Consider the following 23,072-nt stretch of genomic DNA (forward strand, 5'->3'; position numbering starts at 1 on the left):
AATTTCACACTTTTTCAACTTAGCAAAAAACTTCTTTTTCCAAAGTACTTGCAACACTTGTCTCAAATGATGTTCATGCTCCTTATCATTTTGAGAATACATCAAAATGTCATCACTGAACACCACCTCAGGCTTGACACATCCTCAGGCTTGATCTTAAGCTGGTGATAACCCGACTGCAAATCGATCTTAGAATACACCTTTGATCCTTGCAGTTGGTCGAACAAGTCGTCAATCCTTGACAACGGATACTTATTTTTTATTGTAACTTTATTAATCATATGATAATCCACACATAAGCGAAAAGATCCGTCTTTCTTCTTAACGAACAAAACCCGCGCTCCCCAAGGTGATATGCTCGGTCTAATAAAACCTTTGTCCAACAGATCCTATAACTGTGCCCTTAGCTCCTTCAATTCAGCTAGCACCATCCTATAGAGTGAAACCCTTCATTTTCTTTGTTCCACCCGGATCCAAACAAAGTTTGCTCCCACCTTGATCTGTCTTGAGTGGAGCGATAAATAAAGACAAAAAATAAAATAAAAATTAACACACTTTGAATCTTTCCCCACTTACTAAGAAAAACAAACGCTGGGACAAGAATTCGGGTTGATAGAGCTTTCCGCCCCAATCTTCTCTGAATGAGACTCTTAAGTGAGGGCCAAATATAAGAACAAAAAATCATTCGAAATCTATCCCAATCCGCTAAAAAAATAACACGAGAGGCTGAAACCCCATCATTTTCTTGATCCATCCTGATCTGCACAAAACCTGCTCCCACCTTGACCCATCAAGGGTGGAGCAGTTAATAAAAGCGAAAAAAAATACAATAAAAATCAACACACTTCGAATCTGTCCCCACCTGCCAAGGAAGACAGGGCGGGAGGTAGAGATATGCTGCAACTGTGCATGCTCGAGTAGTTACAACACAAAACAAATGCGAATAAGTTGAGCGTTGTTTTCTCCAGCAATCAATAAAAATCCAAAGGTACTGAAACCTGTTTTCCAAAGAATGAAATTCTAAACAACTCATTTTTATACCTTTGTTGCTTAATTGGTCTTGCAAACATCGATATGGACAAGATCAGGCAAGTACTCATCAATTGGGTTCTCATCTTTCCCCGGCTCTTCAGCGTCCAACACGCAGCATGACTGTACCAACAAAGTTCCCTCAGAAAACCAAAGGGAGGTTTAAAAAAAAAAAAAATCCTGTATAGATGCATTAGCATCTAGAATAACTTGAGAGATATTCAATTTTCAAGCAGTAGTTTACAATACATGCCAATGGAATCTGATTTTTGCGGCAAATGCTTAACAACCTTTTTTTTTAATCAGGTAAACCAATCAAAGTATAGAAAAATATCACAAACATTCCCAATTTCCTGTGAAATCCAATATGTTTATAATGGTGATTTAATACTTCTGTACACCGGAGTGAATTAACAGTCACGAGAAGCATTTACGGAAGAGACCTGGTGTTCCTCCAAAGCCAGTCCCGCACAGCGACGTTCACCAAAGGTGAAACCTGTCATTTGGGAGGTACAAATAGATTTAGTCATCAGGTCAATGAAATGGATAAGAGGTATGCACAGTATTTTTCTCTTCCACCGTCACATTATTAACAGGTAAGGAATATTACCCAAGTTATGTTTTCCAGCAGGTAACACAAAACACATACAAAGATACACATCATGTATATAGCAGGAATGTTTTGCATTCCTTGGCACATCTATAACTATATATTATTCCTCAATAACTGCACACGTGTCGCGAGGAGGGCGAGGCGCGGGCACTAGGCGCGGGGGGCCGCGGGCGCTGGCGCAGGCAGAGCCGCGAGCGGGAGTGGGCGCGCGCCGGGCGCGAGTGCGGTGCGAGGCGGGCGCTGGGCGAAGCCGCGAGCGGGAGCGGGCGCGACGCGAGCGCTAGCATGGCCGTGAGCCGACGTGGGGCACGNTAATTTTATTTATAAATATATATATATATATTTATTATATATATAATTTTATTTTATAAATATATATTTATTTATTATATATAGTATTTTATTTGTATATAGATATATTATTATATAATTTACTATTTATTTTTATAAAATATAAAATATATAAATAAATGTTAAATAATTTAGACTACTGATATTGGATATAAATATTATTTTTATAATATTGAGCATTCACATATAAATTGTATATTAAAAAATAAAAAAAAATGATACAGCTTAAGTTAATTTTATATTTGACGAAAATTAATTGCAAGAATCACAAATAATGATTTCTCTTCTCATTCACTAACTACTAGCGGACTACGATACCTACTAAAATTATTTCACTAACTAATGGGTGACTACTATGCGTACTAAAATTTTTTGATGTACTTATTGCACCATTTAAATTCTAAAATTAATTTTTTTAACTAATTTTCAAAATTAAATTTTAAAATAACTACAGCATCGCGCGGGTCCCTTAACTAGTAACTATATATTATTCCTCAATAACTGCACACGTGTCGCGAGGAGGGCGAGGCGCGGGGACTAGGCGCGGGTGGCTGCGGGCGCTGGCGCAGGCGGCCGCGGGCGCTGGCGCAGGCAGAGCCGCGAGCAGGAGTGGGCGCGCGCCGGGCGCGAGTGCAGTGCGAGGCAGGCGCTGGGCGAAGCTGCGAGCGGGAGCGGGCGCGACGCGAGCGCTAGCATGGCCGTGAGCCGACGTGGGGCACGGCGCGGGGCGCGGCCGGGCGCGCGAGGGCTCGGCATGGGGCGGCGCGGCGCGGGCCATGGGCGGAGCCGAAAAAAATCGGGGCTCACCGTGATAGGGTGTTCACGGGGTCCACGAGGCAGAAGTGGCCTCGTGGACCACATGAGAGGGAGGTCCACGGTGGACCTCCCTCGGTGGACCTCCCTCTCATTCTTTATATATATATAATATATATATAAAGAAATATATACATATATATATATATATANATTTATAAATATATATATATATATTATATATAGTATTTTATTTTTATATAAATATATTATTATATAATAATTTATTATATAATTTACTATTTATTTTTATAAAATATAAAATATATAAATAAATGTTAAATAATTTTAACTATTGGTATTAGATATAAATGTTAATTTTATAATGTTGAGCATTCACATATAAATTGTATATTAAAAAATAAAAAAAAAAAATTTAACGCAACTTAAGTTAATTTTATATTTGATGAACTTTAATTGCGAGAATCACAAGCAATAATTTCTCTTCTCATTCACTAACTACTGGAGTACTACGATACCTACTAAAAATTATTTTACTAACTAATGGGGGACTACCATGCTTACGAAAAATTTTTGATGTACTTATTTCACCATTTATTATTTCTCAACTCCTTAGACATGCGCATATATATACTTATAGCACCATTTAAAATTATTTCGTAATTTGTCCGTAATATTCCATAATTATTCTGAAATTAATTTTTATAACTAATTTTTAAAATTAAATTTTAAAATAACTACCCGCAGCATTGTGCGGGTCCCTTAACTAGTATCAAGTATATAGCATTAATGCTTTATGTTCCTTTATTTTTGAACAATGATTAATGCATAGATAAAAGATCTTTAAGCATTACAACGCTTTTCTGGATCATTTAGTTATAAAGATAAAATTTAACAAATCGTATTATCAATTTTAACGGAAAATAAGAGATGCTTCTGTTTGGTACTCCTACGACACAAAATGCATCGCATCACAAGCATCAGATCATCTGGCCACTGCTGCCGTTTCCAAAATAGCATAGAGAGCTGTATTGATGCCACCATGGTGACTACCAGCAGCATATGCCATGCTAAAGCCAAACTGGCATGGCTTCGCGCCATCAGCAACTCGATCCTTCGTTTCAATGAATTGATTTAGGTTTCCAGTTACCAAACTTTTTCTGAACAAAATAAGAAGTTCAGATATTTCGTACGACTTTACTTTGTTTTTTCCTCCCTTGAGCTTACAGAGTTCTATGGTGAGGTGTTAATGAGTTCTCACACGAATGCAGAAGATGATTCTGAGATTTATCTTTTATGAGAGAACTTTTAAATCACAGAAATGAGGTATATAAACCTTCATAGGCGTAGTTTGATAATGTGGTGACTAAAAGCAATATTTTTATACTACAAAAGGCCCAAAATATTTAAAAGCACTTACAATCTTCCCTCCTCTAATACCTTAAAATTACAGTTGCAATCGTCACCAGAGAAAATATACTGACATGCTTCTCCGGTGTTGGTTGCAACTATAATTTTATAATATAAAAAAAAGATTGAAAGCGCTTTTAAATTTTTTGAGTCTTCCACGGTATAAAATTGATGCTTTTAGCCACCACATTACCAAACAAGGCATTAATACATAACAATAATACTCCAAATTCCAGCCCACCCACCAAACACAAACACACAGAAAAAGCCCTAACCCGTATTCAGGATATGGTAACTGACCTTTTCCCAAACTTGCGAATGATAATCATTTACCCACTTGATCTCCATAGGAGACAGCAGGGATGTATCAATTAGTTTACTCTGCAAGGTAATAGTATATAAGAACAAATAATTAGTGAACCCAAAAAGGAAGAATTAAACTATGATAGTGCAGAAACAGAAAAAATTCAGGAATTTAATGATGACGAAAATGCTACATCATTCTGATTAGCTATTTCCTATTTCACAAGAGCTACCACATTTTGCCATTAATCAATCACTTTCACTAGTTACTGATTATAATATGATTAGATCACATAAAAATCCAAATAAAAATGCCAAGGACTTGGTTTAATAAAAAGTAAAAAAAGTTTGGGAAAAGAGAGTCAGCTAGCAAGAGAGTGATCGTCTATAGAACAAGGTTAGTTGATCCATTATTACATAGGCACGTGGCACACAGTATGCTGCAGTCTCGAAGCTTACAATAACTTAAGGTTTGCCATGGAGTTCAGAACTTTGTAAATCTGGCACCCACATACTAAAGATTGCTTTTAAGACCAGTGTAACATCATTCAACTGTCACAGAGAACTAAGAAAGCAAATATATATGCCTTGTTTGGTATTGTTATCATTTGTGCTTTTTATATGCACAAATTCTATGTAACAGAGTGTTTGATTGGATGGTAAAGTGGTTGCAGCCCATACCTCTAAGGTGGTTTGCTTGGAAACAAAAACTAAAAGTTAGTAGTAGCTTGTTTTCTCTCCTATATCTTTATTTGAAAAAAAATGCCTTTTGATATCCTGCTAGGTTGCATTGCAAGTTAGCCAATGATGCCAAGGTTATGAAACTCCATCCGCCAACACATCAAACCACATAGAATTTTTGTTTGAAAAAAAAAAGGATAACAACACCAAACAAGGCCTTAGTGTTGGAATTTTCTTGTCCCTCGTGCAAACTTGACATCGTAACAAGGGAATTTATGATAGTCAATAACAGAACAATGCGGGACTTCATTTTTTCTGTCATGTTACACAATATATGCCGTGTTATTTTGTTCAAACATGGTCACTTTGAAAGCAAAACTTACTCCATATGAAAAGAAGCATGAAAGTTGTGAAAGTAAGAGCTTTCTAAGGACTTCAACCTCAGAAAGAACAGTTTTTGACAATACGGACCTCTCCTTGCATTAGGTCAATGCAAATGTGAGGTCCCAGGACGATACACATAACCTGACTGTTACTCGAGAGGTTGTTTATAGGACTTGAACTGACACCACCAGATCCAAACATTATACAAGCGAAATGCATCAAGATGAAAAACTTAATATGCCTAAATATAAATATCTCAAAATGATTAGTTTATAGATTTACAATGAAGCAACTTGTCATGTGGCATAATCTGTACCAGCATCAGGTTTGATTCGCCAAATATAAGCTTGAATCGAACTACGGTGTATATAAGCAAAAACAAAAGGAAAAAAAGGTTCATAAGAGAGCACTACGCCAATGATAACAATATCTGAATGGGTATGATTGCAAGGTCTATGAAAAATATGCTATCTCCCTCGGAAACATGTGTTGACTAACCAAGCTACTTCAAGCAAAACCTATGACTCAAATTTTTTGAGGAAAAAGCCTTCAATCTTCTCAATGTTTAATTACAATGAAATAAACTGTAGAGATTCACTAAAAACTGAATCTTGCGATGAATTACAATGAAGTATGCACATGGCAAAGGATGAGTAACAGAAGTCATAGCATACCTGAATTGGGACAAAAGTGAGCTTCTCAAAACCAAGAAATCCGATGCCACCATAAGAATTTGGCAGATCCACCTCTTTTACAAGAAGAAGATTCTGAAAAGATCAAGAAAAACAAATGAAAAAATAAAAAAACAAACAAAGAAAATGAATCATCTTTAGTGTAGTAAAGACATACAGATATTCGTGGCTAAGTTGACAAGTTTGCTCAAAACCAATTAAAGCCAGAATTAGATCTTCATTAATGTTGCTTATATGTAAAGCGAGTATTCCAAGAAACTTGCAGAACCAGAATTGTAACAGTAAAGGAAACCTATATGATTGATATTAGTGAAAGGGTTAATGAACATATGACATCTTCCTAGAAGCTAAAATAGTTGCAAACAGCATGAATGTAAATAGAAGGTTTTGCATGCTGGCATATCGACAAGCCTTGTACTATATTTTGAACAAATCACATGAATGAAAAACACTCCCAAATTCAAAGACAATAAATTAAAAGTCAACAAAGGATATTTGAAATGATATCAAGCTGTTTGTTGGCCACACGCCACCAACCAACACTATATGTAACCACAAATAGTACCACCAAAAACATGTAAGAATTTCCAATTATTTATCATGTTAGAATTCCCAATTATTTCATATTGTTTCAATTTTACTCTTCATCCCAATCTCTACAATCTTCCATCGCTAAAGCAATCATCATATCTAACTACTCTATTTCTAATCTTCTTTCAACCTTCCCTCTCCCCCTGGTGCACCTAATGTACACTTGAATTATTGCTCCCAGTTCACATGCTGCTACATGGTCTTCATTGAACATGTCTAGGGGTGTAAAACGGGCCGTGCGGCTGGCCCGGCACGACTATTGTAGCACCAGTGCCGGGCCGGGCTCCACGGGCCATGCTGGGCCGAGCTTCTGCAGCCCGTAGGCCCGGCACAACACAGCCCATGTCGGGCTTGGAAGGTCAGCCCGCAGCCCAGCACGGCACGAGCTAGGTACTTATAAGGCCCTAGGCCTAACAAAGCCAAGCCTATATAAGCTAGGCCTGCCCAGCAGCCCTTTAGGGCCTTTACTAAGTGACCAAGTCCAACTATCCAAGGGTCTGGTAGACCCTTGGACAGTGGGCCCAACAGCTCAATAGCCGTTGGGTGCTCTTTTTTTTTGAAAAAATACTTTTTTATTATTTTTTTTAAAAAAGGTAAAAAATAAAAAAAAAATATTTCTTTGCTCAAAATGACCACAATGCCCTCACTAACATTCAAAATATTGACTGTTAGAGAGGGCATTTTAGTCAAAAGTTAAAAAATATTTTTATATTTATTAAAAAAATTAAAACCATTTTTTACATCTATAAATACTACTACAAACATCCAAATTCATCACACCAAAAACTCTTCATTCATTTTCTTCTACAAACACTAATTCTACTCTTCAACTTTCAATCTAAGTATTTTCTCTAAACTCTCAAGTTTACTTTCCAAATATTTTTAATATTTTCCAATAATTTTTTTTACGAAGTCTCTCCACAATCTCACCACACAATTTCAATTTCAACACAATAATTAATGTCTTATTTTTTATTTTTTTATTTTTTTAATATTTTCATTTAATTATTTTTAGTATTATTGTGTTTATTTTTTATAACAATGTCGGGTGAATTTTCTCGTGTAGATTTTTTTTGCACTGATTATACTCTTGAATATTATGTTAGTAATCAATCAGAAACTGGAACTGGTGGTCCTACACAAGGTGACGACGGCTCGCAACCTAAATCAAATTTAGACGCAAGTTCTAAAAAAAAGGTCTAAACGAAAAACAAGCGAAGTATGGAAGTACTTCAATATCAAAGAAATTGAAGGACAAGGCATGCAAGCTGTTTGTACTATATGTGGTGTTTATTATTCTTGTGATAATTCCGGCGGAACAGGTCACCTTAACAGACATATTCAGAAACATCAGGTAAAAGAAGGTAAAGAGACGAAAAAATACAACTTGCTTTTACTTCAAGTGGAGTTAGTACATTTCAATATTCTCATAAACATAATAGAAGAGAACTTACATTATATATTGTAGGAGCTGAAATTTTCCATGGATTTACCTAGGTTGGTTTGTCAACCATATACATTTGCCGAATGTCCATATTTTGAACACTATATGAAAACAGCTTTGAATCATGCATATAAAAAAAACTTCTAGAAATACTAGTCGCAAAGACTCAATAAAAGCATTTCTTGAATATAGACAAAATTTGATTTCAATTTTAGAAAATTTGAAGTCAAAAATTTCACTCACTTTCGATATTTGGACATCAAGAAATGAACGTAGTTTTATATGTATTACTACACATTGGATTGATTCTAATTGGATATTACAAAAACGAATTATTGGTTTTCAAGAACTTGAGTTTCCCCATACTGATATTCAAATTGCTCAGGCTATTGAAAATATTTTGCAAATGTATAACCAAGGATTAAAGTGCCCATCGGCATGGGCCGTATCCATCGTGTCGTTTCGTGCCGGCAAGATATCGGCACGATACAGCCCCCGTGCCGATGGCATAACTCAAAACCCTCTATTCTTGAAATTAGTAGGTAATTTTCTCAACAAATTTCAAAAGATTTGATTAAAAATACATAATAAATAATCGGCATATTTTGTTCCTAAAGAAAATAAATATTTCATGCCATTACGTGTCAGCACACATATTTTTTTGATCGGCACGCATCAGCACGGCCCGCTCGGCATGCACCGTACTAGGCCGTCCTGGCAAGTTTCCGGCACGATCCCGTGCCACGGCACTTTAATTCTTGATGTAGACAATTAGGCCAAAGTATAAAAAATTTACTATTGATATTCAATACCGATGGAATTCCACATATAAAATATTGCAATATTGTTATGAGTATAGAAATGTTTTATCTATTTTTGGTAATGAGAAAATGCAGCATAATCCCATAACTAATGAAGAATGAAACATTGAACAAATTCTTATGACTTTTTTGCAACCATTCTATAAGTCAACCAAACTTTTGTCAGGTGTGTATTATCTTACTTCATGCTATTTTCTTAATCAAATTTTACTTATGAGTAGTCATTGTGCTGAATATAAGAATTCTCCTCTTTTAGGTCAAATTGTTTTTATGATGAAATCTAAATTTAAAGAATATTGCGAAGAAATTCCTATTGTACCTCTTTTGCCTCTGCAATGGATTCTAGAATTAAATTAAATGGAGTAGAAATTGCTCTTACACAATATAATGAATATTTAGAAACTAATTCAACAAATTATTCAAATAGGGTAAATATTTTTCAAATATTAAATAGTACTTTATGTGAAATGTGTAGTGTTTATGCAACTGCTTCAGGTAGTAAGCGACCATATTCTTCACAGTTACAAAGCAACAGCGGTCGTAGCAGACTAGCAGTGGTAAAACTAGTAAAAATATGACTTTATCTTTATTAAGAAAACAAAAACAAACGGATTTTAGTGCACCTTTAATGAACTTCAGTTTTACTTGCAAGCCAATTTTTCAAATCTTTTTAATGAAAATGAAAAGGATAAATTAGATATTTTAGCCTGCTGAAAAACACATGAAAGTACAGATCTTGTGCTTTCTGCCATGACACGTGATCTACTAACTGTGCAGGTTTCAACAGTAGCATCCAAGTCTGCTTGTAATGCAGGTGGAAGAATATTAGATGATTATAGAACCGGGCTTAAGGAGGATGCGATTGAGGTTTTAGTCTGCTTAAAAGATTGGCGAGCTGCAGAATTAAAAATCTATAAACTCTTATTAATCTCCATAATTTTGTCCACGTGGCAAACTTACCTTAACTATTGGCTACGGGGCCCACTTCCTTTATTACTCGTCTCCTTTTCTTGAACTTGCCTTCTTTTAAAGATCGTGTCATTTTTCCTTTGGTCTATTCGATAGAAGAGAATTTTCAGAGACTTTGTGGTTCTCCATTCCGTCTGTTCCGTGCTTTTCTCCTAGACTCATCAAAATCTAATTGAAATCCCACTCCTCTTTTACCTATACTCCTTACAAGTTCTCTCCCCCTTCTCTCACCCCACTCCCCTCAGCGCAGTGGTGGTGCAACTGAGATCGAGACCGGAAACACGACAGGGAGCGGGACCATTTTCCCTTTCTTAGCCTTTCCCTCCCCAGTCTCTCTTAAGATCGTGAAGGATTAATCGAAGAGGGAGAAGAAGTGATCAAGATCAAACATATTGATAGGTACGAAGACCAATCCCTAATCGAGTTTGATTTCATCGATCAATTGGTGTAGATCCCAATTTCGGGAGCACGATTATGTACGGATCTTACTAATTCGAGATATTCTACTCCAACAAAAATTTATCCGTCGCATCACGTGGGTCCCTACACTAGTACAAGATAAAGAAGGTCATGAGTTTACATCTTCAGATGAAATAGAATCAACTACCTAAAAATATACCAACACTTGTTAGTGCAATCGCCCTGATCTCCTCGCTATTGCCTATTAGTCGTTGCGCATCTTCTTTTTTATTTGGTACCTCTCTTCAGTAGATGCCTTTTTTTTAAGTAAAAAAATGATGTAATGAAGAAAAAAATTATGTTGGATTTTTTTCTCTATTGTTGCTAATTAGTTGTATAAACAATACCATTTTATTTTAAATATATTTTTGATTTTTTAAATTTTTGTACTTTTCTCTAATGTAATTATATAATATGATTAATTCAACTTTTATATATTTTTTGTAATTTTTTTTCGAATATCAATTTCTTTTCAAATAATAAAAAATTATGAAAAAAACTAATATTAATTTTACATTAAAAAGTTAAATTTATTTTTTGTGTTTTAGTTTTTTTTAATTTATAAAATTTTTAAAAGAGTTTTAAAAAGGTTGGATATAATTGTGTAAATTAAAAACTATAAGTCAAAAGATTATAATTTAAACTCTTTTTCTTAAAAAATAATTTTAAAAAAGTACAAAAAAGGACGATTGAGAATAAATAGAGGGAAAATACCTATTAGACTATTACCGGGCTGGCATGAAGCCCGGCTCGGCCCGACACGGGTGGGCCAGGGGCCGGGCCAGGCCTTCTCCTCTAAGAAAACGGGCCGGCACAGCCCAACCCAGATTTGTAAGCATGTTGGGCCGGGCCTACCCTTGGCCTGAATCAACTTGGGTAATGTGGGTCGTGCCAGCCCTAAACATGTCCAAACAGTATGAAACAATTTTCCCACACATGTTTAATCAGAGTTACTCCCAGCGAGTCACGAATATAGTGACAATGCCATTGAGAGAAACACCCTGATCAAACAGTAACCTAAAATACTCAGGGCTCCAAGCAACCTACCTGACCCAATGAACTAACAAGGTCTGAACTAAACGTGGCACCTCCGAAATTAGGTAGGATCAGGCTCAGATTCTATAATATTGTTCTCTCCAAATGTGACATTGCCACTTCCATCTTAACTAGTACTAAACAAACCAACATCAATTTCCTCATCTTTCCTTCTCTCTTGATCTCTCTTTGTTTATTACCCTCCCATATTCCAAATAGTCTTTGTTTTCTAGAATTTCTCCTCCACTTATAGGCCAAAAAGAGAGCCTAACTTGCTTGATAGAATCACAAGTTAGGTATTTAACAAAACTGAACTTGTGTTCTTATCAATAAATTGAAAATTTTGTATTTGACGTCTACCTCACCACAAGTTCAGCCATATAGCTAGCAAACAACTCAATATGTTTCAATGCAATAGACCATTTTCTATCTTCAAGGTTTTGTCTTCTAACACATTTCAAATTCTTGCCACAAAATAAGAGGGTAAATTTTCAAGCTTATCTATCCACTGAGCAAAAATTTTCTTCATAAGTTTCCTACTTACAAAAAAAAAACATATGGTTTTCCTTATTGGCAAACCAATTGATTGAACAAAATTAACCTAAATCAGAGGAAAGGTACCAATAAGAAAGTTAAGGATAAAATTATCATGTATAGGCAGTGGAATCAGTAATAGAACTTATCATCTGTATTTGCTTCTTTCTGATGAAGATATAATCCATGTAGAGCTGCATTATCTTTTCCTATGTGTAAAACCATGTAACACAATCCAGACAGACTACAAGTGTAAAAAATATATATATATATAAAGCTAACCTCAATGCGAATACCAAATGAATGGTCTTCGTAATAGCCAGGTTCATTGCTTACAATCATACCGTTTTGCAAAGCTGTCAAATTTCCAAAACGGAAGCTTATACTTTGTGGGCCCTCATGGACATTTAGCGCAGCACCAACACCATGACCAGTCCCTTCAAAAAATAAAAGAGAAACCTGACTGTAGATAATGTATCGGCTTCTGCAAGGCCATATGAAAATGCTTCATAATAATTATCCAATGACTGAAACAGAAAACTACCATGCCTATAATCAAGCCCAACTTTCCAAAGAGAAGATCGTGCGAGTACATCAAGTACAAAACCAGGCATCCTCTCAGGGAAAATAGCCTGATCAAGAGCTATATGACCCTGCATGAACAAGAGCTAACAGCTTATCTAGAGCATAAATCATAAAGGAGAGCAACGAAAGAACCTAGTAAGATTCTATAGGTATCTTAGAATAAAGAAAGAAAATTAGGATAACAAAATCCAAAAGAAACACTTTAATGTAAGATAGGTCAAATAAATGGTGGCCAGAAGATATATAACAAAGCTTCAGACAAAAATAACACCTGTAAGACTCTTGTGAAGCATTCCTTTTGCCACGCAGAAGGCTCGCCAAAATGTACCGTCCTTGTTATGTCAGTGGTGCCATCAACATACTGACCACCACTGTCTAACAGAAAGAGATTGTCGGTACCAACAAAACTACAACTGTCTGAAGTTGGCTTATAGTGTATAACAGCACCATTCGCACCATAACCTGAAAAACCAATCGATTGTTCATTTAATGGGACAGGAATTATTTCGACATTTATCCACTTAAAACTTACTAGATGGATCAAAAGTAAAAGCAAAAGATTCAATAATCTGTAGATAAGAAATACAGCAATTCCTACTGTGATACAACAAAAGAAATGGAAATTGTTGGAACACAATAACTCAAATCCAAAAGGAGCTCTAACCAATCATATGATTCATACTAGTTTCCTCCACTAAACAAGAACAGGAAAGTTGTCCTGGAAAGTGAATTACCACAGCATCCCCATTGATTATGAGCTATAAAGTGCCGTTAATATCACTTTGAGATTGATATGTCATGGTGAATCTGAGTAAAGAACTATCATTTGTAGTAAGCTAAAAGCAACATAGCAATCTTTCTTCCTAGTGCAAAACCAAGAGTATCGAGGTTGTCAAGTTAGGCAGGTAATCCCTAATGGAGGGACCCTTTAAATGCTTAGAGATTAAGGAAGACCATCAAATAACCTGAGGTATCAAGAAATATATCTAACAAATATCTCCAGAAAAGGTCAAAAAAAAATATAGTATTTCCAAGTTGCCTGAATTTAAGCAGTTGTATACATATTATATGACCACAATACCACTACAAAATCACTTCATAGTGCAACTTCTCAACATTTCAAATCAATTCTAAGAAACAATATATAAGAGATAAGTTACAAAGTTTACATTACAACAAAACAAACCCGAATCTCATGGCCAGATATAATGATATATATTATTCAAAAGATTTTTCATCTTCAATTAATCAACCTCTATTGCTCATACTGTAGTTATCCTTGGCAAGTTATCATAAACCATATTTTCAACACCAAACTAATATATTGTTAAATGAACCAAAGACTAGGGCCTCATTTGGATTCCATATTTTTGTTTTTGTAAGCACAAATTATATGTTATTGGATATCCTAGTGAATGAACTTCTCTATTGTTTATCACCAGTTATCTTCAAATACGCCCCAGCCGGTTGCAAAATGGCATACTTTTTCCATGAAACAAAGTGAAAAAAAAAAAGTAACTATTAAGCCTCGTATGGTGTTGTTGCTGGTCTTTTTTTTTCTATATGAAAATTCTGTGGTTGAATGTGCCGGGGGTGGACTTCCCAGCCGGATGCCAAAGGACATCTTCTTCATAAAAACAAAGAAGCTAAAAATGTTACTACTAACTTTTTTGCATTTTGTTGTCAATAAAGCTGGCAGATGTATATACTGTCAGCATTTTAAAATCGGCCCACACACTCCATCACATCAAATTGGTGTTCCAAAAATGAAAAAACCACAAAAGTACCAGAAAAGCCACCAAGTTTTTCCTTTTTGTTCCCAAATATAACCCTTGGAGGTATGGAATGCAAGCAATCCTCTATGCACCCGCTCGCTTCATTACATAATTTGTGTTTTAAAAAAAAAAAAGAAAAAGGAATGACAACAGTACCGAAGTAGGCTTTAATTTTGTAAAGGGAAAAAATAAGCCATTTGGTTGGGCAGGCGGTCACTTAGGTAGGCTAGATGATGCTTCGGCAAGTGCTTAATATGCGAGGCGCCCAGTGTATTTAAAAGTGCCTAGGATGCTATGCCTATGCGCCACAGTTTGTTCTAAATTGAAGACAATGAAAACATGTAATTACTCAAATGTAAGGTTGTTCCCTAAACTCAAGATATCAGCAACTATACAAAGAGCTTGACTAAAATTTATTAAGAAAGATCTCTCAACAGGTGATGTTATCTTGACTGAAATTTATTAAGAAAGACCTCTCAACAGGTGATGTTATTCCGATTTAGTATAGAAAAAGTGTACCAAACAGAAACATAAAACACCATTAAAGAATATACCGCTAATAGTGTCAAAGCTAGTATCGATAAAGCCCTCCTGCTGTTTACGAAATTCGAATAGTTTATCAGCAACTGCTACTTCTGTAAGCGTCAGATTGTTCTTAACTTCCTGTTCCATCCAGCACCAAAACTCTGATAAAGCAGCAGCATCTCTGCAACATTTGGTAACGTTATCTATCTTTTCACCTTTATGACACTATATTAAAGACCAAAATGACAATGGAATGTGACTGATCACGATAAATGTCAAAAAACACAGGCCGGATAATTACATAGTCGATACATCAGATAAGTTGAAGTTAGCAAGTATAAAATTATCTTATGAGAAAAATAGCGAAATTCCATTGTACTAAGCCAGCATTACTGTGAATTCTTGAATAAAATGTTAATTCATTAAAACCTGGCTGCTAAGTAAAGCATCACTTCAAAATTTAGCCATTAGATCATAAAATAGATTTCAAGTTAAACTAAAACTCTAATGAACTAATTAATGATGAGAGTGCTTCGCATTCCATTAAGATTTGCAAATAAATATAAATGCCATTTAGGAGAACGCTACAACTAGCACTTGCTCATTATTTACTAATACGACCATTATCCATACGCAAATAGTTGCATATTGTGTTCCTAGAGTCTCAAATAGGTTCATTATAACATGAAGAACTACTCATTTATGTAGACAAACTAAGTATCACTAATATTTCAACACAATGTCTTCATAAATTTAACATCTACTAAGATTGACAGCGAAACTTACACGGCAAATTAAATAAATAAATAAATGCTATTTTTCTATCATCTTTGCTCTCGATCTCTTCTTTCAGCTCTTAGTAGATGTTAAATTTATGAAGACATTGTGTTGAAATATTAGTGATACTTAGTTTNAAATAAATAAATAAATGCTATTTTTCTATCATCTTTGCTCTCGATCTCTTCTTTCAGCTCTTAGGATATATATAACAAGAATACAAGTTTAGAAGAAAAAAAAGGAAAAAGAAAAGAACAGAAAAGCTAAAAAAAATTTTCTTCCCAAAGATCAGCACCCTTCAGAAATCATCTTGCCAACTCTGCAAGAGTGAAAAATGACGCATAGCAACTTGTTACAGCAATCACCTAATAAGAGCAAGTGCACAGTAGCTGCCAATTATTCCAACATGAAGACTAACAAAATACATGCTTATATCATTGTATGTTTATCACTACATATATAACTGTGTAAACAACTAGCGCACACTTTCAGACCTTAAGTTCCTTTAAGGACTTTATGAGCACCTGAGTTTAAATTCTCCTCACATAATTTGCACTCTACAAGTAAAACCATTAGAAATATAGCAATTCACAGATAAATATTAGGTTACCTTAAATGTGAATTCTTCATTCCCTCAATCTCTGCCTTGTTTTTCACTGCTTTAGCAATGGCAACAGGGGAAACTTTGTACAAGCCATTAGGTATTCCATTCCGAATATCTTCACTCTTGATTGATATCAAATCTGAAGATGCTCCATTGTTGAGTTGCTTTCTTGATTTTGTTGCAAGTCTTGTAAAATGTCTCTCACAGGCAGATCTAAATATACTAACAATTGCAGCATTTACACATGATGTGTCCAGCCAGAGCTTCGCACCTTTTGCTGCTAAGCTGTAGAATGGTGCACTTAAGAAAAAAAGATAATACAAAGGAGGTGATATCAAAGAGCAGAGCTGAAAGCTAACAAATGCAATTGTTGAAGAATGTACCCGACCCAATCAAATGATCAAATCAAACCAATTGACCTTGCATGACATTGCCTTATTTGGAGCATAAAATTACTCATGAATCTATGTTTTGAAAATTTTATTTTAGTAGGATATGAGAGCAATCAATGTTTGGAGAATTTTCAAAAACATGTAGGAAGAGCACCACACAGAGTACTTATTTCAGGACAAAAGAAGATGCTTACGCAGTTGTTTACAAAGTAAATTGTGTTCTAGACAATCTTATCAAATGTATCTGAAATGGGAGACAATTTTACATATTTAGTTATAGGGTATAGAAGGAAACTACTAATAGGGGGGAAAAAGAAAAAGTTGCAACACATAAACTATCTAAGAGAAAACAGGAGATTTACAAACTTAAATATAAATGAAACATTAGATACATTTTAGACAAAGCAGGGAAATTCTGAAAAAGAGTCTCATGCATTGCAACTATGTCATCACCTTTCTACTTCTGATAAAATTTCTTCATATGGTTTCAACTCTACTCCAGCACTTTTCAGGTGATCCAGTACTCCAGGGGTAACTTTGTTGTTATCAACAAATAGTGTAGCATGGCTAATCTCCACAATCAAGTAGCTATAGAATACAGGTGAATTTGGAACATCGCTTCCTCTCTACATATTAAAAGGTGATATGCATCCATTAGCAGATTTTTTTAGGAAACCGCATAGAACTAAGGTAAACACTAAAAACACAATAAACCACAAAATCTACTTTTAATAGAAAGTAGAGTCCTAATATTAGGCCTTGTTTGGCATCTTTGCCATTTTCATTTTTTTTTTTTAAACACAAATTCTATATGACTGGATATCCTGGTGGGTGAACTTCTCTATCTTCTTATGGTTAAAAAGCTTGCCACGAATCCTGACCAGGTGAGGGATGACAACTTGAAAAAACAAAAAATAATAATAATAATTCCGAGACATTGTTTTTTGTTACTAAACAAATACCTTGGATGCAAGAATTACAAGCAAATTCTCCATCCAAGCAATTCTCCATCCACTCCGACATATTTTCATTTGGAAATTCTATTGGGGAAAAAAACAAAAAAGGGGAAATGATACCAAGGCCTTACCTAGTTGTTGCAAGGTTAGATGTCCTACTACTAAGCACGAAAATAGCCATAGCATTCTGCTCTTCCATTACTTCTAGATAGCAGAAAAAAAAATGCAAGATTTTAAGTGCCCGTCGGCACGGGCCGTATCCACCGTACCGTACCGTGCCAACAAGATACCGGCACGATACAGACTCCGTGCCAATGGCACAGCTCAAAGCCCTCTATTCTTTAAATTAGTAAGTAATTTCCTCAGTAAAGTTCAAAAAATGTGATAAAAAGACATAATAAATAGTTAGAATATTTCGTTGCTAAAGAAAATAAATATTTCATGCTATTATGTGTCGGCACACAAGAATTTTTTTGACCGGCACGCATCGGCACAGCTCGGCACGCACTGTGCCGGCAAATTTCTGGCACGACCCCGTGCCACGACACTTATATCCTTGGTCCAGTGTGTAAGAGAAATTTCTTGTTTAATGCAAGATAACAGTAACTAGCAGCGCTTAAAGGTGGTGATTCTTTGAAAAGAAAGATAGAACAAAGAAAAAACAAAACATAGAGAACAATAACAAATGTGCAGTGTAACATTGGAAGAAATAGATCAATAATCAAGGCAACACAGTCTTGAACCAAAATAAGCTATACAAAGATGCAGTTCCTACTAAATCATATCAGCACCCCATTTAAAAAATGAAATCCACTAGAGATACCTCGATAGAGTTTCCATGAATTATATGTTAAAAAGCAAGGTTTTAAGTGCCCGTCGGCAAGGGCCGTATCTACCGTGCCGTACCGTGCCAACAAAATACCAGCACGATACAGACCCCGTGCCGATGGCACAGCTCAAAACCCTCTATTCTTTAAATTAGTAAGTAATTTCCTCAATAAAGTTCAAAAGATGTGATAAAAAGACATAATAAATAGTTATAATATTTTGTTTCGAAAGAAAATAAATAATTCATACTATTATATGTCGGCACATAAGAATTTTTTTGACCGGCACGCATCGACACGGCTCGGCACGCACTGTGTCGTACAGTGCCGGCAAATTTCCGGCACGACCCCGTGCCACGACACTTAAATCCTTGTTAAAAAGCCATGGTTTTCTTTTATCATTGAGCAATTAAATATCTCTCTCAATTTCGTTTTAAGACCTCTTCTCCTAGAAGTGAAAGATTGGGGAATCATTTTCCCTCGAAGTATAAAGGCACGAGTTAAAAGGTAGTTACTCTGCAAGTTCAAATCACTTAATTTTGGGTTCCTCTGACATTATACTTTTTCTTGTAAGTTGAAAACAATGTTATAAATATTTTGTTCTCCTTTCATTAAACTACAATATTCTTCTCTTTTACTAATCTTCTTCTCATCACTCATTCTTTCCTCTAGTATTGATCACGAGCATCAAACTGTTTCAGCCAGAAAAGTAATTAAAATTATGTAAGATGTTCATCTAAGAAGTAAATCCGAGATGAACAAGTCGTTGTCCTTAATCATTTCTTGGATAAACATTTGTAAACAAATTTTACATGAGCATGAAAAAAATGGATGTACACATACACATTTGTTTGCACATGGGCGTAAACATCTTAAAATAAATGGCAGACCACACACACTTGTATTTCATGAGCATAATGTATGCATACATCTATATATGACAATAAATTCATGCATATATATACTCTAGATGCCTGTAGAGGTATACAAAGGTATATGAAAGAAAATTCTGAAACTCTTTATTTCTAGATCAATAACTTATATTGCATGTCATATGTGTATTACTTAATATCAATTGATGTGCGATAAGGTAGCAGCCAAAGGTAACATTGATCACCATCCAAGTTAAATATGTTGTCTAAGATGCATCAATCAAGGATTGAAGTGCCGTCCCGTGCCGTACAGCACGGGGCGGTACGGACCCCCCCTCCGTGCCGCTGCACGTGGGGCCGTGCCGCACGAGACAGAGCGGCACGGCGACGCCTGCCGTGGCACAATGCCGTGCCGGCACTGTGCACTTTTTTTTTTGCTTTTTGTTTTTTTTTTTCTTTTGTTTTGTTTTTTGGGGTATCTTAAGTATTCTGGGTACCCCACATCCCCCAAAGACATTGCAAATTAAAAATATATTTGTAGGCAAATCAAAAGAATTATAATTTAATTTTTTTTGTTTATCAATATAGGACAAATTTTTAATTTACATATTCGATTGGCCCGAGCCCTCCGCTTCCACCACAAACATCCATTTTTTCTTCACAAATTATTTATCAAAATTTGTTGCACCGCAAAACTTTTGCCGAATTAAGAGAGCAAATTTGAACTCAATAAATAAATTTTGAGGCACATTAAACATAAAATTTTAATTTTGCTTAGAAGATTGAAAATACTGATAAAATTAAAAGTTAAATTAAATCAATTGATACTTAAATTTATTTAATTTATTTGTCATATAATTTATCGCTTAATTTTTTTGATAGATCTATTAATTTTTTGAAAAAATTAATNTATTAATGATATATCTTTTCATAAATTTTTAAATAATTTATATTTGATTGATTATAAATTATTCAAACATATAGGCAATCTATATGTATGAATCAACAGTTTAAAAATAAATGAAAAAATTATTTTTTTGTATCTTATAAAAGAAAGACTGTAATACTAGTGTAGTAACCCCTGCGATGCGACGGGCAGAAAATTAGAAAAAAAATAAAAATATTAATGATATATCTTTTCATAAATTTTTAAATAATTTATATTTGATTGATTATAAATTATTCAAACATATAGGCAATCTATATGTATGAATCAACAGTTTAAAAATAAATGAAGACATTACATGTTTGCTAAATATACTTTATCATCATATTTTATATCAATATTAATAATAAATTAATACAAATATCAGTTAATTTTCTTTTTTTCTAAAAAAAGTCCTAAATGAGAATTTCTATAAAAAAAAGAGAAGAGAAAAAGGCATAGATTTGACCGAGCTCGGTTCAAGCAAGAAAGAGGGCACCGGTTCAGTTCAAGCAAAGAAAAAGAAATCTGATTCGGTTCAAGCGAAAAAAGAAGAGAACTTGAGCTAGTTCAGGGTGGAGCTCTTATTCAATAATTATTGGTTCGGTTCAGATAAATTAAAAAAAAATCTGGTTCAAAGATAGTAATATATAGAGCAATTGGTTTGGTTCGATCTAATGAAGTAAGTTGACCCGATTCAGCATTATTGGTTCGATTCAGATAATTAAAAAAAATATATGGTTCAAAGATGAAAATATATAGAATAATTAATTCGGTCCAATGAAGCAAGTTGATCCGGTTCAGTTCAAGCACAAACAGAGAAAAATTATATAATTATTTGGAAGACTTGAGCCGGTTCAAGGTGGCACCCAACAACCTGGTTTGGTTCAAACAAAAAAAGAGAAATTGGTGGAGCCCACATTTAATTTAACAACGAAAGAGAATGATGCCATGTAGCAAAGTTTAAGAGACATAATGTATAGGTAAATATATGAGTAGGGCTACTATACTATTATGAGTATTGGGCCCTTCGTACTCATAAGTTGTTTTCGATGATGGAGCTTCCGAATCGACGATCCACTCCGTTAAATATGATCTAGAGTATTTGAAACTTCTAGAAAATAAATTTCGTAATTTTTCGAAATCATAATAAAGTCCATCAAGCGGGCATAAAATGAACGGTCAAAATCGAACGATGTCTTAAAAATGAATGATCGGATCCTCAATTTAAGATCAGAGTTATTGATCTTTATCTAGGTAGTGAATAGAATTTTCTATCAAAAATTCAACCTATTCGGATTCTTTTGCACTGTTAAACTAGCAAGTATTCCATACCGGCCGTTAAAAATTGTCAATTTTGTGAGCTTTTGATCGTAAGGTAAATGATGTCGAAAAATTATGAAATTTGATTTCTAGATGTTTCAAGTGCTCTAGATAACGTTTAACGGTGTGGATCGTCGATTCGGAAGCTCTATCATCGAAAACAACTTATGAGTATGAGGGCGATCGTACTCATAATAGTATAGTAGCCGTACTCGATATAGATGGTCAAAAGAAAAAAGAGAAAAAGATGTTCGCATTTTAAAAATTCTAACTGGTAAAAATTTCGATTCTGCATCAGAAATAGTTGTACTTTACATGCAAAAAAGATTACAAGTATATATTATTTGATGAGTATAGTAAGCTATACATATCAAATATTCATAATTATTTGATTAAATCTTTCAAAATAACATTATAAGAGTTTATTGAAACCAAAAAAACTGAAATAAGTTCGTACCAAAGCGTGCCAGTAGGAAGTCTTGCGTATCCATCGGCACGTAAGCGTACCATGTGTCGGCATAGAAATGTGCCGATACAGTACCGTGTCAAGCAGACAGCGGCACGATCCCGTGCCACAGCACTTTAAACCTTGGCTTCAATATATTAAATTTGGTTTATGCTAATCAAGAGGAAAAGGATCTTTCAGAAACATTGATACCAGGTTACTATGCAAGAAATGCTAACCTAAAGATTAGCCATTGAGAAGACGGATGAAAGAGTTTTTAAATCAAATGCATTCAATGGCATAATACAGCACAGCACAATAAAGTCTAGGGACTAATTCAACTATTATATATAGGGGTGTCAGAATAATACCATATTTAACAGCCATGCAACTTCGTCGAGCATTGATATAACAATAGCTGTACAACCATTTTCAACAAGTACAGATCTCAAGGAAGACAATTTTGATAAGACGTCAACACCAGCATACTTGATATCATGCACCCTAGTAGGTTTGCCGGGAGGTTTTGGCCTTGATTTCCAAATTTCATCAACAAGGTTAAAATCCTTTATCAAAATCAGTTCATGATTCTTCTTAGAAATTGCTTCTTTCAGTTCCTCAGCTGCATCATGAGAAAAGAGGAACTGCTCCCTTCAAAAAGTCAAAGAGGACACCAGATTAGATATTGGGCAATTGAACTAGACAGAGAAATAGAGTGAAAGTTTGAATAAAATGACTAAATAAACATATTATCCAGGATATTTCTATATCTCTATATAAGAGAAATCTATACGCCCTATATACTATTGAATCTTTGCTGGAACTTAATGAAAACAAATGGAGAGTGCACAATAATCATCAGCTATGCATATAGAATTTCCTATTTAGCATTGCTCAAGTAAACTCCAAGCACAATCATGCTCCCAAAATGTGAAAGATATGAAGATAAAAATGAGAACATTTGAAGAACAAGAAG

At 34.9% G+C, this 23,072-nt stretch overlaps 1 protein-coding gene across 10 annotated transcripts in view; it reads right to left on the minus strand.

Moving 5' to 3' along the window:
• LOC109715705 (probable Xaa-Pro aminopeptidase P) overlaps positions 1-23,072 on the minus strand; it is a 47,103-nt gene that overhangs the window by 16,093 nt on the left and 7,938 nt on the right. For 8 of the 10 annotated variants that reach the window (XM_020240828.1, XM_020240829.1, XM_020240830.1 and 5 more), the window contains exons 4-14: positions 22,468-22,740; positions 17,202-17,374; positions 16,363-16,641; positions 15,005-15,156; positions 12,947-13,137; positions 12,635-12,743; positions 12,373-12,527; positions 6,220-6,312; positions 4,478-4,558; positions 1,473-1,525; positions 1,042-1,152 (exon numbers count right to left, since the gene is read on the minus strand). In XM_020240828.1, the coding sequence (XP_020096417.1) occupies positions 1,042-1,152; positions 1,473-1,525; positions 4,478-4,558; positions 6,220-6,312; positions 12,373-12,527; positions 12,635-12,743; positions 12,947-13,137; positions 15,005-15,156; positions 16,363-16,641; positions 17,202-17,374; positions 22,468-22,740 (1,670 nt within the window). Of the gene's footprint in view, positions 1-690; positions 782-1,041; positions 1,153-1,472; positions 1,526-4,477; positions 4,559-6,219; positions 6,313-12,372; positions 12,528-12,634; positions 12,744-12,946; positions 13,138-15,004; positions 15,157-16,362; positions 16,642-17,201; positions 17,375-22,467; positions 22,748-23,072 lie in introns of those variants that run through there. The other 2 variants (XM_020240836.1, XM_020240838.1) reach the window with 2 other exon arrangements.

This window comes from Ananas comosus, linkage group 9, assembly GCF_001540865.1.
Source record: "Ananas comosus cultivar F153 linkage group 9, ASM154086v1, whole genome shotgun sequence".
Lineage (NCBI taxonomy): Eukaryota > Viridiplantae > Streptophyta > Magnoliopsida > Poales > Bromeliaceae > Ananas > Ananas comosus.